At 38.2% G+C, this 19136-nt stretch overlaps 1 protein-coding gene and 1 long non-coding RNA gene across 3 annotated transcripts in view; one reads left to right on the top strand and one right to left on the bottom strand.

Annotated features, from left to right (window-relative positions):
• Positions 1–18836, top strand: part of NETO1 (neuropilin and tolloid like 1) — a 102239-nt gene extending 83403 nt beyond the window's left edge. The window contains exons 8-11 of one of the 2 annotated variants that reach the window (XR_014159827.1): positions 8261–8374; positions 12427–12985; positions 15112–15200; positions 18243–18836. Coding sequence is in view for 1 of the 2 variants with exons in the window: in XM_081875107.1 (XP_081731233.1) it covers positions 8261–8374; positions 12427–12985; positions 15126–15186 (734 nt within the window). In the remaining variant the exon portion in view is untranslated. The remainder of the gene's footprint in view (positions 1–8260; positions 8375–12426; positions 12986–15111; positions 15201–18242) is intronic. The other variant, XM_081875107.1, reaches the window with a different exon arrangement.
• Positions 1–19136, bottom strand: part of LOC309349310 — a 349787-nt gene that overhangs the window by 303770 nt on the left and 26881 nt on the right. The gene's annotated exons all lie outside the window — the stretch shown is intronic.

The raw sequence follows: 19136 nt of genomic DNA, 5'->3' as shown, positions 1-19136 counted from the left end.
TGCGATGCCCATCTTGCTTCAGGCCAAGGGAGCCGACATTTGTCCACAGACAGCTTTCCAGGTCATGTGGCCAGCATGACTAAACTGCTGCTGGCACATGGAGGACTGTGCCGAGTGCCAGAGTGCATGGAAACACCATTTACCTTCCTGCCGCAGTGGTACCTATTTATCAACTTTCACTGGCATGCTTTCGAACTGCTATGTTGACAGAAGCTGGGACAGAGCAAAGTGAGCTCACCCTGCCTCGTGGATTCGAACCACCGATCTTCTGATAGGCAACCCCAAGAGGCTCAGTGGTTTAAACCACAGTGTCACCCACATCCCTGATTGAAACCTATGAGAAGTAAAGAGAAGAGGAATGAGGTGACATGCCTCTTTAAATTATGACACTTTGAAATTGTTCTCAAAAATATTATAGTTGTTTCCACCCCCCCACTTTCTTCTTCCCTTTGTCTGTTTTTCAGTCTGAATAATGACAGACATGCTACATCCACAGCTCCCCCAAAGAGTTTAACTTCTGAGCACAAACACCTACACTTAAATCTAAAGGAAAATTATTACATTGGTGGCATGGGGATCAGAGGAAATCCCTTTATTAGCACCACAGAACAGACATCCATTCTATTACCTTTGACAGCTGGTTAGCAGTAGTCAGTCTCTTGATACCTATCATTCGAACAGTATTTGACCTTCTTGCCACTTAGAAGAATTGCCTTAAGCTCACTCTTATCTGGAAGCCTAATTTCTTCAGCCATATATATATATAGATAGATAGATAGATAGATAGATAGATAGTCTGGCGTAACTCTTAAATTCTCGCAGTTTTGCTATCACTAAGAAAATCCAAAGCATGCTGAACTTGGAACATGGTTAGCTTCTGTGTCCTTTGTTTCCAGTGTACTATTCATCTTGGAAGAAGCAACTTCATAAACAGAGGATGCCGTTAATTCTTGTTCTTGATGTTAAAGGAAAGACAAAATAATGATGATCTTTTTTAAGCTGAGCACATGAAAATGGGATAATTACCAGGAACAAAGAATGTTTCAGAGCCTCTTCAGGTATACTTCATTTGCATCCTTCTATAATATCATAGGAAGAGGAAATTGTTAATCTCTTCCATGGAGAAAGATGCCCTAGCTTCCACTTCACACAGGAACCACAGAAGTGTGGAAGAAAATGCGTAGCACAACTCATGTCCACATCATCTGCATAATGTGAAATCCCAAGAAGGAATTTCATCAAGTTCCTACTATGAACTATTGAGGGTTCTTGTTTTATATGGCTCTAGAACTCTTTTATACCCCTTTTATTCTCCAGCAGCATGAGTTCTTCAGTTGTGATCATATTGTGGAAAGGGTCATCCAGAGCGTTCATTGCTAAAGCAGCAACTCCATGAGTACAATTAACACTAATTTATTCTAAGAATACCATCTCAAGGACATCACCATTTTCACACACAAACTATTTGTGAGAAAGAGAGAAAGGAAATTTGAAGTCCATTCAAATTACCGGTATGAGGTCACATTTGAGGTCATTTAGTCCAACCAATTGCTGATGCAGGAAATCCACCACTGCCGTATCCCTGATAGGTGGCTATGTGCTTAAAAGCCTCTAACAAAACCACCACCTTCTGTGGCAGTCTGATTTACTGCCAATCTGTCTTGGTCCAGCAGTTTGGGAGGAAGTTCTTTGTTTGCTCATGTATTTGGTGTGTTGTCAGAAATAAAGCCCTGCAAATATTTGAAGACTATTACATACTCATAGGGCTGAAACCATAAATAGAAAGAGAGGGAAACTCCAGTGGACTTGTGCAGTGGACTTTCCTGGCTTCTCTGTCCACTTCATTTTCCTGCATTGTCAAAAAACATTCCCAAGGGTCAAGGGAACTGCTGGAAAAATGAGTGGTGGGCCATGGGGAACTGCACTGGAGCAGAGAAACTGGAGTAGAAGTGCTGTTCTGATCTTGCAAGATGTATCTTGCTTGATTCCCTGTATAGTGCCCCATATATTTTGGACTACAGCTTCCATCGGCCCTAGCCAACTTGGGCACCATTTTGGGGAAAGTTGCAGTAGGGCATGCTCTTCAAAGAGCGACTTCGTGCAGATATAATGCTGATTTTGATTAGGCTTCGATATAACTTCTGAAAACAGAATTACAGCTCATTGTTTGCTGTATTGTACTATATGAATTGAATAGGTTCCAGGAAACACCTTTATTAAATTGGAATTTCACTGCATTAACTTACATTTTATAACATTATTCCATTCTATGAAAAGATTTCTTCTGCACAGGGAACAAGATTGAAATTCAAAAGCACCTAGATAAATTAGAAGGCTGGGCAGAAAATGAAATAATAATTCAAGGAAGACAAGTATAAATGACTACATACCAGGAAGGAAATGTATAAGAGTATAAGCCCTAGCACCCCTATAAGGATGACCTAAATCTGAACCTCCCATTACTCTGTTTGATACTATTGATGGTTGTTATTCTCTCCAAGTCAAATTATAAGAACAAACCAGAATCTTTGTTAAAGAATGTGGCGTAGATAATAATCAAGGGAGAATAAAAGATACAGGTATTCATGTTATGGAGGAGAAATGAGACATCTCTTCACCTGTAGCTGCTCTTTATTTCCATAAATAGTCAACCACCTACAGAGGTGGATTTAGGAGAGTGCAACTGGTTTGGTTGCACTTGGTGCAAAGCCTTGGAGATGCCGCAGGGGGTGCTGCAACATATACAATGGAAGGTGAGAGACATGGGGCGGTACCAAATTTTGGCATAGCACAAGACATCACTGAAATTTGAGACCCCAGGGTCCGCCACTGCCACCTACCACCATCCCCCTACTCTTCCCCTACATTGCCAGTGTTGCCTTCATAACATCATGTTACCTGAAAAAAATTCCCTTTCCCTTTCCATTGCATTAAGTGAGGCCCACTTAGTTTTGCTGTGACCTGATAGTTATCTGTTTGTGGCAACATGGAGGCAGGCTGGTGGTGCCAGTGTTGTGAAATGCCCTCTCTGCTGAGATATTAAAGGGTTCATCCATATTGGCATTCTCCTGGCTTTTGAAAGGCACATAACCATTAAGGCAAGCATTCCCTTCAGCTTCTTGATCCAACTGTTTTAATTACTTTTTAAGTGTTTAATTTTTAGGCTTTTTAATGGGCTTGTTTCATTGTACATTTTAAATGTGGTTTTTAAAAAAATCTTTGATTTATTGTAAGCGGTATACAGTAGCAGTGGGTGGAGCACTGGAGGTGGAACGCCACTGTTCTCCACGCTTTCAAACACAGGGTGCTTCTGGTGCTTCCTGGACAGAGAGGAGCAAGGCACGGGGAGCTTGGCACTGCTCAGTGGAGCACATTGGAGCCAATCTGGTGCACTTGCCATTATGCACTCACTCAGTGCTGAGCTCCCCATGCTTCTCCTCTCTCCCTCCGGTAAGTGCCAGCAACACGCTGTGTTTCGAGGACAGGAGAGCAGCCATTCACTTCCCCATTGCTCCACTGACCATGGTAGTTGGTGTGTGTGTGTGTGTGTGTGTGTGTGTGTGTGTGTGTGTGTGTATATATATATACACACTATATATATATAACTAATAGCAGCAACAACAATGTTTTCTTGTATTGTGTTGAACAACTGTGATCTAGAACAATTTGAAGATCATGTTTTGAGAAGCTCACATTCTCATTCTGAACAGATAAGCTGGAAGTAATCCTATTGAACCCAACAGAATTTTCTCTTACACAACCTACATAAGATTGGAAATAATTAGCTGCAAGACACAAAACCAGTATTATTATGAAGGTAATAATAATTAAAAAAATCAAATGTGAGATTTATTGGCTATTTTAGTAGCCTTTTGAAACAGTGACCAATAAAGGCTGTTTTGAAATTGGTGTTAATGAGAATGCATTAACTTTAATGCTGGCTCTTCTGAATGTGTATCATGAAGGAACCAAAATGCAATATGTTAGTCTAATGTACTAATTCCAAGAATACATCTATCAACCCAGTATAATATATTTCCCTACCCCTTCTGTATTGTTATTATATACATAATAATGTTTATGAGGTAACACTTAGTATATGAATATTATACCAGTTCAAACAAGATGTTGTTTGTAACTAGTTAAATGTGCATTAAACTGACTTTTGTCCCTGATAGGAGCTAGTGGTTGCATTCACACATAACACTAAACACTAAGCTTAGGTGTTGTGCCACAGTGAGCCCAGTGGACCAGGGAGTAGCAAAGTGAGCATAAGTTCATTTTCTAGCTCCAGTAAACTATAGTTAAGCTTACTGTAATATCTGAACAACACCATTGTGGCAAAGATAGACTAGCGGGCAGCAAAGTGTCAGTTAAACTGCCACTGTAGCCTCATGTCAACAAGGGGATAGCTACGATTGAAGAGGTCTTTGATTTTTGATTTTAACTTCAGAATCAAATATATCAAAAGGGTAGTCAACGTCAATTTGTCATTTAGTACACATTTTACCTCCTTTTATTGGCTCATAAATATAGTCTGATAAAACTGTGATTTTAAAGAAGAATAGGAACCTTTTACAAAGTATTTAAAGAAACAACAAAATGAACTGGACTCCTTGGCAGGGTTTGAATAAACATTCACAAATTTATTATTGGTAACATATAGACAGATAACTTAAGGATTTTTACAATTTTAAAATATGCAGAGAATAACATTTGTTGAAAAACCAGAGAGAGGAACTGAGGAAAGTCTGGGAGGGGGTGGGAAGGGTGGGTTTTTCTTGGGGAGGGGGGAATGAGGATGATATGTTTTTGATAAATTGTTATGCTGAAATTCTCAATAAAAATTATTCATATATATATATATATATATATATATATATATATATATACACACACACAGTCTGATAAGACAGTGAGATTTTACCCAAATGGTAGTGATTGTGTTGAGGGAACTGGCTGGTGTAAATATAAGGCCAATTTCAGTACTGGTTAGAAAGGGTAGCAGCTTTGGAGCTGAAGTTTATTAGTGTGGAACACTGAAGGACTTAGGCAAAAGCCTCAAGAGAATCAGGAGAAAGAGTAGAGGTTGATAGCTGAAGGGAAGCTGAAGATCCAACATAGGATCTGATAAAACTGGGGCAAAGAGCTGAACAACATGTGTCAAGTAGTGAGCAAGGCTCTGTGCAGCTGGTTGTTGGGAACCTGAGGCAATAGTTGTTGCTGGACCAGTTTGAAAATCATGGCTGCACCTTGAGAGAAGCCTGAAGGACTTCCGAGTGAAGTTGAATAATGCATGCAAAGTCCTCCTAGTTTTGTGACTTCTATGTTTCCTGGGGACGGAGAGTGATAGGGTGATTAGCAAGGACTTGGTTAGGGGTGAAATTGTAATTGTGCATAGCCACCTTCTAACAGGGACAGTAACACTATTATGCAGTGCTGTTGTTCAGAGTAATAGTAACTGAGTGAAAATATAAGGCTTTTGAATTGTATCCTGTGGAGAAAAAATGAGGAGGGAAATGTAAAAATTGAAAGGTAAATGTTTATTTTTTAAAGTGGAAATTAGCAGTAATAAAAATTGTGTGTGTGTGTGTGTGTGTGTGTGTGTGTGTGTATGAAACTGATTTGTGTGTGTGTGTGTATGAAACTGATCTCAACAATGTATTTGGGACTGATGGGGAAAAACACAAATAGGTCATCAAGGTGGCTAAGCAGTGGTTAACAGGATCCAGACCTGGAGCACCACTCATATTTTTAATCACTGTCCATAGGGAGAGATTTAAAAAGAAACAGCTGTGGGCAAAGGCTGCTGTTTTTCTTTCAACGGGATGATCAGATTAATTCATATCCTAAGGGCTAAATTACAATTTTGGATCCTCTAGAGTAAGTTTGCCACCTTGTGTCTGATGTTTGCAACAGAACATAATAAGAACTACTGTACTGGATTAAACCGCAGTAATGTCTGATCTACTCTTTTCTCTCTAGTAGTGTTGAGCAAGAAGCCCCTGGGAAACTCACAAACCATCATCTCTGGTTTGTAGCCAACATCTGCTAATCAAAGCTACCCCGCCTCTTAACATAACCCTCTAATTCCAATTTGCTTGCCTTTATCACCTAATTGAAAAGTTTCCACTCTTTAGCTTTTATTTAGAAAAAAAAAGTTCATTCTCTATAATAATTCTATTTACTCTCTTTGAATTGAGATGAGCAACAACTGTGATACAATAATAGAAATGTAGTTGTGTGGTATATAATGATACCTAAATTCCTTTCCTAATAACTCCTAGTGCTGAATCAAAATTTAGGAATTGGAAAAAAAAGAAAAAAAGGAATTGCCTTTTCAGCATCTATTTAGTTTGTTTATTACAACTACATAGAAGTTCCATAACGGAGGTTCTCTAGCCAGCTCACAAAGCAAATAAGCAAACCACATTAAAGTACACAATTGAACAATGTAAACTATGGCAAATTTATTTTATAAGTAGATAAAACAAAATTGAAGCTACTTATGCACAGGAACTGCATGATCACGCCATAATTTATTGCAGAGGCTTTCTCTGTCCAATAAAAAAATGATTTGCCTGAACTATACATTATATACAATCACATGGTACATAAATTTAATTAACATTGAGGAATGGTGCAAAATGTGAGCGATTTCACAAAACATGAAAGCATGAAAACATGATACTGATTATGGTCCCAATATCTTTGTTGTACATCATCACAAGTAAATTTAGTTCCAATAGCAAATAGGTGAAAGTAGGGGTTTGGTCTTAGTTGAGAATGGAAAAACTTTTTAAAAATTATTTCAGTTTCTCATTTTTCCAATCTTAAATTCAGTTCTCCACTTTTCTGCAGGAATTTGTGGTGGTGATGATGATGATGATGATGAATTTTAAAAACTTCATTAATTTTCTGCATTGTAATGTGAATTTCTTCTAATAAACCCTTTCAGATGCAGTTTTGACTAGTGTACACATATTTGCAAACAATTTCTCTTAATATAATGCATTTCCCCCCTATTCCTGCCATGAATATATTAATCTTATGCACATTTCCCACCAATATAGGAATTTTTGTAAACATTGGTTGGTTGGATAACTGCATCCCAAATTTTGGATAAAAGCATTCAATTATATTTTTTTTACATAAAAAAAGATTCTAATTATTTGTCCTTGTGCTGCCTGTGGAAATGATAGCCAGTATTACTGTACAATCTAACTCTGTGATGAGAAAAATGGATTGTCATTCTGAAGGTATAACCTTAACTTAGATCTGGGAACTTTCTATTGCTGAACAATCTCCACTGGGTTGTAAAATTCTCATTGAGGACATTGGATTTCCCTGTGAAGACTGAAATGAAGTATATGGCCTCCAGTAACACTTTCATCTTGGGGCTTTAGTAATATTAGCAACTTGATTCTACCAGTTTGTGAGCCTTAGGCAACTATGCTTTGCCTTCTGCTCAGGGACTGTGAAAATCTTTGTTCCTGCAATATCAGAAGGGCAAACATTTATTGTAGCTGTACTTATTATAAAATATATGTGCTTGAACATGCCACTAAAGGACTCCTTATGACCAGCTATTCAACTCTGTTAGTTCATTGACCCCAATTTTCTCCTACAAGCATTGCATCCTACTTACTGCTTTGAATTCCAGAAAAGCCTTATTATTACCCCTTCTCTCCCATACACACATATTCATAATGCCAGCTGGCCATTATAAGAACTACAGTTTAAGAAGTGGTGAACCTTTGCAATTCATTTTGGCATTTAATGTGAGTTGTTAGGGCCATGAATTATATATTATGAAATGAATTTTGTGCTGAGAAATTCTGAAGTCTATATAAATGATACAAAGTAAGTAAATCTGCATTACTTGTTTTTTCATATTTTCTGTTTCTGCTAATCATGGTAAAGAGTTTTTTATGTAGATGTTTTGCTTATGCTGGTCTATGACCATAATAAAGGACTTGATTTGTAAAGAGTTACAGAGGGCAGAGTGAAGCCGCTATATTTGAACTCTCTCTCTATTTGGGACCCTTTATGTTCTGTGGGATTACACTAGAATTGTCTACACACTTTCAAGCCTCTATTTACAATTACATAGGCTAAACACCTTTTAAAAAGAGTTGGAAAATCCAGGTTCTGCTTTACGGTGTATTGGATTATATGATATCTTTATTGGTATTGAATGGGAGGCTGGAAATACTCTATGAGTCCTACTGATGCATCTTTTTCTTCCTTTTTTTTTTAGCCCCCTGTGAAGCCAACACATTCTTTTGCCATAGTAACATGTGTATTAATAATACATTGGTCTGCAATGGACTCCAGAACTGTGTGTATCCATGGGATGAAAACCACTGCAAAGGTAATGCATAAGTATAGGGACATGGAAGTAGAAAGATGCTACTTTATGCTCATTAGTGCCATGTTTTCTTTGCTATCAAGTGGAAGTTGACTGTGATGAATGTATGCCACTATTAAATGGGTCCTGCCAATCAAACTCATGATAGTGATGGGATGCAGGTAAACAGTTGATATATAAAGATTGTATAGCTATATAGAACAAAGCCAGAACAGGGATTTGATAAATGTAGAGCAACGGGGAAGCTTTAACACAGTAGTGACAGGAAAAGATGCACAATTATATGCTTCATGCATCTTCTTTCCATTCTGTCTGTCTGAGTTCATGTATTTCAGATACACATTTCCTATCGTGGGCTGGACCTAGACACATCAAAAAAGTGTTTCAGAAAAGCGTGTTGTAAACATCAAAGTGGGAAATCATGTTGGAGAAAGATGGGACTTCACAGTGCCATCTGGTGTCACAGTGTAATAACGCATATAAAATGCTTTTTCTTCCTAATGTAGCTGAGTCCATGGTATCTGTCCCTTTCAACACGTAGAACCCCTACACACAATTCACACGTGGCATGGACTAAACAGACTTGTTGCATAAATTGCCTTCACCTTTTGAAAAGTGGTGCTGATGATGTTACCAAACCTTCATCAAATGGTTCTAAGACCCTGAAACTAATCTGTAGCTGCAGCAATAGCAGCAGCAGCCTACTGTGTCATGGAGATACATTTTCAAATATCATGCTGATCACAAGTAAAGGTGCCTGCCAGCAAGTCAGCAGCTATCAATATTTGCTCTAAAAATGCATTTCATTTCAGAGACGTGTCTCCTAGGGATATCAAGCTGAATTAAAAGTTGAAACATATTCACAGCATGCCATGAAATGCTGCGTAAATGAATGCCTTGTTCTTGAAAAGTGGCAAACATCACCAGCTTATTTCTTCTTTAATTAGGAAGTATAGTACGGAGGCGGGGAGGTTAACTACCCCATTAGGGAATGTATGAATTCTGTATACTGTTTTTATTTCCCCTTCAGATATATTCGCTCTGTAACTGGTAGCTCTTAGGACTGGGTTTAGGAGGAATTAGCAGTCAGGTGTGATTAGGAACTCATTGTGAGCAGGCCACGGACATGTGAAAGCCTATGTCTTTTCAGATGTAGTGCCACATGCATAGTTGCTGGACTCAGGAACATGATATTTTGGCAGGACCAGTAGGCATGGCCCTCCCATGGAATGCCCTCCCATCAGATGTCAAAGGAATAAACAACTATCTAACATCTGAAGGCAGCCCTGTTTAGGGAAGTTTTTAATGAATGATGTTTTAATGTATTTTTAATCTTTTGTTGGAAGCCACCCAGAGTGGCTGAGGAAACCATCTCCAAGCATTTATCCATCTCCAAGCATTTAGTCTGTACATGGAGATAAATGTATGCATGAACCTTATGTGCTGGCCTGATATTTTCACTGAGTGTGAGAAGGGATATAAAGAACAGATCAAACAGGGAATCGCATACCTGGCTGTTAAAATGGCTTCCTTCAATGAAAAGGGTTTCATGGCATACTGTTCTTACTGTCTGCTAAGCCAAAGTATGTATGTAAGTTTTTCAGTCCTGTCTTCATAGTGCCTTTGCACAGTTCAGGACAACTTACAACAATTTAAAATCACAATAGGATATAAAAGTGCATAGTCAAATAAGTAAAAAAATGCAACAGAGGCAGGGACCACAGATAAACACATCAATGTCTATGTTCAAATTATCACAGAGCTCCTCCTGATAAACCTTTCAGTTTCCATTGTTTAAAGACCATTCAGGAATACTTCACAATTTTTCTAAAGAGCTAGCTGTAAACCTACTCTGCACCCTCATCTCCTATCCTTCTGCATCTCCTATCAGTTTGCGCCTTAACTTTCCCTAAGGAAGTAATTTAATTTCCACATACTTTTCTACTTGTTTCTGTGTGTTTTGTTTTCTAATATGCTAAGCACATTAAGGGACTTGATTTATCTCTGTTCACAGAACTTAGGGTTGCATTGACTCATTTTCCTTAGGCATTCTAGTAATAAATAAATTATAGTAAGGGCCAAATATTGATTTTTTTCCTTCCTGCAGGGAGAAGAAAGCATCCTGCCACTTTAAGCATTGCTACTTATTTTAAATTGAAAACATTTTTAATGGTATATGATATCACTCTGAATGAATAGAAATCCTTCACCATTTTAGTTTGCTGTGCAAAGAACTGATCTTAAACATAGCATTCAACCTTCTGGGCAAAAAATATATTCCTTTGCTGGGATTTTTTTATATAGAGAGAGAGCTGTTATGTCATTCATGGGATGTGACTTATAATTTACACTATTATATTTTTCACATTTGATTTAAATCCAGTCATTGATTAAGATTGATCAATACATGACACTGATTCAGGGAAGAAATTTTGCTATCAATTGGAAACTGTAGCTTAGGGAGCACAAGAAGATGGCATAAAGCAAGCTGGCACAAGTTGAGCCAATGTAAAGTTGGACCAGATCCAAACCCTGTTCTGGAGCAAGGATATTGACAGCAGAGCTAGCTCAAGCTAGAAGGAAAGCAAGCCTTTAAAATATACAGTAGTTTGACTTGCACTACCTTTTCAGCCAGGTCACATGACTGAGCTGAAATGAGTTAAGCTCCTGCTCAAGTCCTCCCTATATGGTCCTGTCCCCCACCCCCCAAAAAATGCCCTTTTAAGGAGGACTTAGTTATAGTCTCTGGGTTAAAGCTCTCACATAGAGCTATGAGGTAGACTGGAAAGTTCACTGCTTTTTCCTGGCCAGCATTCCTCTTGGACTGCACTCCTAGTGCTCCCCATATCTTCACACCAGTGGTTCCTCCTCCCATTGAGAGGCACCTGCAACGGTAGTTTCAACAGAAATGTGTCAATGAGTCATTCAGTCTAGTAGACTTCTCAGTTTTGTGGGCAAAACCTCTGTTTTTCTTATAATAAAACTTGGCAGTGTTTGGAAGACAGTTCAGCATATAGTGATAATCACATAGCCAGTGGAGCAGAGCAAGTGCAATTTATGCTACCAGAATGAACAGGCTGAGACAAGAAGCCTGTGAAGATTATCCTTTGGGTCTAGAGCAGTGATGCTATGAAGATCTATATTTATGAAGCTTGGAATGTATGATATAACAAAAAGGTATGCAACGGCTCATAGTAAAAGATCCCCCCCCTTTACTTGAAATCTTATTTGTAATAATTCTTGCATTTCCACCTGAGACAGGTGAGTGTTAACTAATACCAGTGATTTCATATATATCAATGTTAGTAGCTGAGATGGTTTTCAAGGATAAGGAAGCATTCCTATTTAAATTACCGTAAGCTGCTGCTAGTTCGCATACTGAAGGTTGTCATCATGCATCCAAGAATATTGCTAATAAGCAACTCATGCTAGACAACAAAGTTACAGCTATAACCAGATTATATTGTCAAACTTAGGGTGCTTCCAGACAGGGGCTTAATAGTGTAAATGGATCACTGACATGGCTTTTTTTAAAACTTCTTAGATTCTCAATGGAAAGGGTAAATCTGGATTAAATTGGGAGGATACTTGCTGAAAATTGGTTGACAGCATCATTTGGATGCTGCAAGAAATTTCCATGCTTGGAAAACACCAAATCCACCCACACTCTCCCAAAAACACTTGTCTGGAAGCACCCTTAGTTATTTTTGTTAGGTCCTTTGAACATTTTGGTAGAGAAAAGCAGGGCAGAAATTTTTCGATAGAAAAATTGAAAGGTTCCTTCATGTACCTGCACGGTTTCATGTGAATCCCACTATAGAGGTAGATCAATTTTCCAACTGCATGAAGGAATTTGGCACTATGAATCACCTCACCATCAAGATAAAGGATTGTCCTGCCTATTCAACTTTCTGTTCCAGTTAGCCATTCTTATATTAGCTTACAAAGAATCATGGTGATAATTGCCAAAAAGCAATGTGGCAACTATTTGTTTATTTACAAAGAATATTAATTAATTCTTTCTTTCTTTCTTTTTATGTTTCCCCATCAAACAGAAAAAAGAAAAGCCAACATACTGGACCAGCTTACCAATACCAGTGGGACAATAATTGGGGTGACCTCTTGTATTGTGGTCCTCCTTATCATTATCTCTGTTATAGTACAGATCAAGCAGCCTCGTAAAAAATATGTCCAGAGGAAAGCAGACTTTGATCAAACAGTATTCCAGGAGGTGTTTGAGCCTCCTCACTATGAGTTATGCACTCTTAGAGGGACAGGAGCTTCAGCGGACCTTGCAGACGTTGCAGATGACTTTGAAAATTATCATAAACTGCGGCGATCATCTTCAAAATGCATTCATGACCACCACTGTGGATCACAGTTATCTAGCACTAAGGGCAGCCGTAGTAACCTCAGCACAAGAGATACGCCTATCTTGACAGAAATTCAACCCCAGCCTGTAAAGCCTCTCATACAGCCCATGAACAGAAGAAATATCCTTGTAATGAAGCATAGCTACTCACAAGATGCTGCAGATGCGTGCGAGATAGATGAAATCGAAGAGGTACCAACCACGAGTCACAGGCTATCCAGACATGATAAAGCTGTCCAGCGGTCAGTATCAATAGATTTTTGATGAAGACTATTGTATGAGGACTGGGTTCAAGCCTAACTCTTCCCTCTTTATTTCTCTAATTTATATCGGTTCTTTACTTTCTTTTACTTTCTAAGATCCATTCACATAGCTTGTGATGAGCTTTTCCATAGCAATTGCTCTAAAAGGAGTGCTGGGAGTTATCATGCAAACACTGCATGGAAACAGCAAAGGCAGAGAAACTGCTTGCCAAGAATCCAAAGCTGTCCTGGCAAACGTTTATATCCTCAGACACTGACTAGCAGTTGTCACTCTGATCCATGACAGTTTTGCATGGGAACCCCTTCGCAGCCATAGTTGAGAACCAGATCAAAACATGCTGTGTGAATGTGCTTCTTGGACTCTTTCTCACTCTGCTTGTTTTCACTTCCGGGCCAAATTAGATGTGAAACAGGAAACCCACGTGAAGGATTGCCTATGCAGCTGCAGCTTTGCGATCACACCTAGTGCTGCTGTTCTGCTAGCACATGAGGCTTCTGCTATGAAACTTTTCTCTCCTGTCTGCTACACCCTCAAAATCTCCTCTGAATGGATTGGGGACACTCCAGAGCAGGTTTTGAGGGTCCACGGGGAGAGGAAAGGATGGGGAAGTCCCATTGTACTCAGCACTGGATTCAACCCTTAGCTTTTGTTTTGTTTTGTTTTCCTAATCAGCAGCCCCACACTTCTGGTTTGACAACCAGGGAAGTGGCAATCCAGGAAAGGACGTTTACTCCTTTCCTTCCTTCATCTTTTCCTGATGACCTTTCCCTCCCATCCTAAAGCAGCTATGAGCTCTGTGATGACAGGAATGGGGGGCATTTGTATCCATCTCTCCACATCCAGATCTAATAGCTGCCATTTGAGTGGGAAAAAAGGGAGGAAAGGGTTAAGCCTTCTCCTAATTATGGATCCCTCAGGTCACACAGTTTGGCCATCTGTTTCTGCCCCTTCTTTCAGCTCATGATAAATAGCTCAATCTCCATACTGATGTCATTTTTTTGTGTTTTAATTTTATTTAAATACAAAACTATAAGAAAATGCAGGTACTTTGACCATACCAAAGACTTTTTCTTTGCTAAAATTAGTTGGGATTTCTTTTGAAAAATCAGTATGCACATGATTACTTTTTTTATTTCTTACTGCATTTGTATCCTATCTTTTCTTCAAGGAGCTCAAGGTGGTGTACAAAAGTCTCCCTCCCCCCTATTTTATCCTCACAATAATCCTGTGGGGTAGGTTAGGATGAAAGTTAGTGACTAGTACAAGGTCACCCAGTCAGTTTCATGGCTGTGTGGAAATTTGAACCCTAGTCTCTCAGTTCCTCGTACAACACTAACCACTACAGTTTTTCAGTTATATTGAAGAAAACCTGAATTGGATAGTTTGATGAGGAGAAACTCCTTTTCCATGAAACATTGTTTTCTATGTAATAAATGACAATATTTCAAAGTATTACAGTATGATTTCTGTAGCTGACCATAGTACCACTGCTTGTCATATTTATTTGGCATTTAGACCACAGGATAATTTTTATCGCTTCAGCTTGATATTCTTTTAGATTTGCTTATGGAAAAAAATGTAGTGGAGAAGAGTTTTCTGATTCAAGTCTGGCATGATTTCTGTTTTAATGACTAGCACGGAGATTCTTTTACTGTGTATTGCACCTTGAATGCTTGTAAATAAGAATGATTACAAATTTGCAAGTAAATGCAAAAAGAGAAATACTTATGTTACAACTTATTTGGAAACAGCCAGAACTTTTAAAAATAGATTTGTGTTTCATATGCATGCTTTATTTCTCTGTGTTTTAATGTTCTGTTCATGTGCTCCACAATGTTTCATTTTGTACGTCTAGGCCATGGGGTATCCGAAAGCCTCAAAGCATCTTGTCAACTTCAGCCCTGCCAACTTGAAATGGGATGAGTTGATGGGGCACTTTGAGGGTTGACCTTGTTTATGAGAGCATTACTTTTGTCAATCTGCATGCCAGTTTTAAGTGTCTTGGATCAATTTGATCAGGGTTTGTAAAGTATTCTTCATTTAAGAATGTATATGCATATATTTCTTTTTTTCTATGCAAACATTATTATGTTGAATGAAATAGCCATAACATTCCAGGTTCTGCCTCATTGGGTCTCTAAACAAACATGAATCTGAGTACAACACAACTAGGGTGTAAAAGGCAAACTGAAGGTAAGTGAACAAATATATAGTTCCCAATTCATCATCTCTTGCATTCCATTTGTTTTCTTTGAAAATGTCTAGTAGTTGTATATCATTTGCTGTGTGTTTGTGTGCCTGTGTGTGTGTGCCTGTGTGTGTGTGCCTGTGTGTGGGGTTGATGTTTTTTCCTTCATTTTCTTTTGCTTTGCTTGAAAATGGTGCTAAGCTTTCGGCATACAAAGAATTTAAAATTATAGGCAGGAAGCTGCTATAACTTAAACAATGCATACAATAAATTAAATTGGTACCCTCAGTTGCATTAGACCATCCTTGCTAAGTATAATCTGCATCTCAAGCTTGAATTCTAAACAAGTGTTTGGCATGAACATCCCCCTTTATTTAAGAAAATGATTGTGTAAAGTGTTTAAATAGGTAATAACTTCCAGCCTGATCCACACTGTTGGAGTTCTAAATTTAGGGAGCTCTGAATTTAGATCTGTCAGTATATTTACCATAGTTGTACCCAATGCTTCTTGAGGAATGTATGAGGAATTTTATCCTCATAGCAGCCCCATAAGGAAAGAAGACCAGTGATGTCCTACTCAGGACTGGCTAGCAAATCTCATGGACTGAGTGTGGATTTAAACCAGAGTATTTCCATTTCAAGCTCAGTGCTCTATGCATTTCACCACACTGGCTGTCTGACCATGACAGAGCATATATTTGCAATGTTGTTGCAATGAGATCTACAACTGGCTAATACCCTGAATTGTCTCTTCCCTGCATTACTGTTTTGGATGTGCAGTATGCATGGCCCCCAGCTATTGGGAATATGTAGGAAGCAGCAAAATTTTCACTTGATCTCCACTCTAAACAACAATTTTCTACCCTGAATAACCAACCAGAAAGGAACTGCCAGGGGATAAATTTGCAACTCCCAGCTGGGGATCATGCACAGTGCTTTGTCCCTGCTGTGAGAGCAGCACTGGTACCAGGTCACACTCTGCTGCCAACAGCTGTGAATCAGGCTGTTTGTTTGATGCCACTTAAATGCTTAGTTAAATTAAGATATGAAGACATCTGCTATCTCACTGTATTGTCATTTAGAATTTATGATGTTGGAAAAGGGCTTGGTTAACAGCTTGTAAGAATTCAATCTATTTGTTCCTTTTATATTGATGTGCATTTTCATTTTGCTAGCACTAATTACAGTTTTCTGGAGGGTTTGGACACATGATTTTATTTTTTTATTTTCCCCTTAATATCTCTACAGTCAGCATCTAGCTGACAGTTTTCTATACAAAACTATTACTGCCACAACCTAAGGCTTCATATTATTCTGTTGTAGGTGTGGATTGACACAAAAACAACAACTTTTATGCTAGGGAAAACTCCCCATTTTTATTCCTGTTGAGCACACTGACCTTTCCTCTTATTGAAAGGAAACATAATGTTGGTGCATGGGGAAGAAAAATAGGCAAAAAAGGATAATTCCTAGATGCCAGGATTCAAGTTTGGGCAAGTATTCCTTGGTGAGAGAACCCCAGCAGAGGTTTAAAAATCACAAAACATACAGCAAAGTGAAGAATGGAATTATAGGCTATTAGACCTTTAAAATGTGCCCTTTAAAGTGAGTTCCAAAGTTTCCCTCTTCCCTAGCATTGAAAATGACCACGTTTGGTAAGTTAAAAATGGTTTACTTACAAACTCTCCAAAGTTCAGATTCATATTCTTTTCCATACAACATTCAGAAAAAAGTTGCACAGGCGGTAACACTTGGCTTAGTTATAGAGTGGTGAAAGTTCCTAAATTATTGGTATAGGAACTCAAGAGTGGCTCATGAAAGCCATGCAGTGTGAACTGGAGCCACCAGCTCAAACCTCTTTACACCCTGAGTTCTCAGGTAGACTGGGGGTTGAATAATAGGCTTCATTACCCATTTCCTCCCAAGGTAAGGGAAGTGGATATAGCTGAGTCTGGCAGGACATTTTACTCTATGATATTAACCCCTTCATATATTAATTAGACTTAAGCATGTTGATTATATGAGGCTGGTTATCCCACACATAAGAGCACCAAATAGTCACTATAAGTATCTCAGCTTCAGTTTGGGTGGTTTTTTTCAGATGGATATAGTGAAACACATAGTGAAACACAGAAACTAAACTATTAGTAAGATATAGAAGCTTTTGGTTTTTCAGGAGAAGGGAGAAGTCATAAGTCATTCTTTGTTTTATACATACAAACATTTTGACTACAAAAATTACTTAGCCAGTATTTTCAGGCCTTGAGTGAATGTGGTGGTGGTGGAGAGACAGAATTCTCAATTTGAGTCAACTATTTTTATTCACACCAAAAAAATTCAAATATTTCTTCTTAACTTCTTATAGATAGTTCTATTTTACAGCTAATTTTTTATTCTGGAATTTGGCTCAGATGGAATAGTCTGAGATCTATTTAGACTTAAAATTGAAGAACTTTTGCACTGCCCTACCAGCCAGTCGAGTTGCTGATCACAATCACTTACCTGTGCTTTGGATTTTGGAGGTCGGACTACTGTTGTACTACTGCGATCACACTTTTTCCAATTACTGGCATACCAAAACAACACCCTAAATGACTTTGTGTCCTGGTGCCACATTTCTGCCACATTTCCCTTTTGTCTATTTAAAAGCAGGTCATGCAATCAGGCCACCTGCAGTCTTGTGGACAAAGAAGTCAATAAAGCACTAATATGCCTAGCTGTCTTCAAGGTTCTAGTCATTCATCTTAATTATGAGCACATTTATTTGGCAATATAGAGCAGTTTACAAACAGCCCAAGTGTGGATATTCTACATGTGCAGTGAGCCTCTGCTGTGTATGCTCTCACCGCCACCACCACAAATACTTGAAATATGCAGACATTTGTATGAAAGGGGCTTACATGAGTACAAATTTGTTTTTTAGAAAAAGAAAGGGAATTAAAGGCACCAAAATAATGTCATTCATTGTGTACTTGTATATTATATGTCCTGTCAAAGACAATTATTCACATTGAACTTGTTATATGTACATTGTTTTCATTATGTAGACTGCTTGGGAATAGTGCGAACCTGGGTGCTTTTGAATATACTACAGTGAATTGTGAAAATGTCGACCCTGGAACTGCAAGCTAGAGATGTTCTGGACTCTGACCAGCTATTCCAATTTCATGAAAAAAAACCCCCACACATCAGTCAGTAATGAGTAAAATTAATGGATGGCAATAAGACTCTTATTACTATCATTGCTATCATTTATTCTTATTATTGTCATCATCTGTTTTCTTTATTTCTTTATATTTATTTTGTTCTGTTTTGTTACAAAGAAAAGATAACCCAGTTTCAGGAATAAAATGATTAAATCAGGTACTATTTATCCATTCACAATCACTTCAGTAGATATATTTGTTGGATATATAAATCTAACAATATGACTGAACTCAACAACAAGGAACTGATTTGCATGTATGTTGCTGAATATTTGAGTTGGCAAACAACAACAACAAAAATCCCTTTGATGAGATACATTGTAAAAAGCATGCATCCATACTTACTGCTGTTCCTATCCATTTCTTTGTGTCATATGCTTGCTAATTGTAACTTTTTATATAAAGATACATAAAACAATGTATAATAATTTCTTACACTGAGTTTTGTAGTACTCTTTTCTTTTACTGAAACAAATAAGCTTTCAGCAACGTATTCAAAATGGCCAGTGAGCTTTCCAATTGAATATAACTCATGCTTCTCCTCTCAAACAGCTGATTGGTGATATGTCAGCTGTGTACAGGGCTATGTGCACTAGGAATTAGGTGTGATTCCCCCTCAGACTAGACTGCTTCATTGTGTACATTAGATTCCCAAATGAACTGGGGCAACAGCATATCGCGCTGAAATGATATTTGCCATCTCGCTAATGAAAAAAAAAATTAATCAAATTTTTG

This window comes from Podarcis erhardii (genome assembly GCF_964252035.2).
Source record: "Podarcis erhardii genome assembly, chromosome: 8".
In the NCBI taxonomy this organism is placed as follows: domain Eukaryota; kingdom Metazoa; phylum Chordata; class Lepidosauria; order Squamata; family Lacertidae; genus Podarcis; species Podarcis erhardii.
The sequence above is the reverse complement of the archived record's forward strand: the minus strand, read 5'-3'. Positions and strand labels throughout refer to the sequence as shown.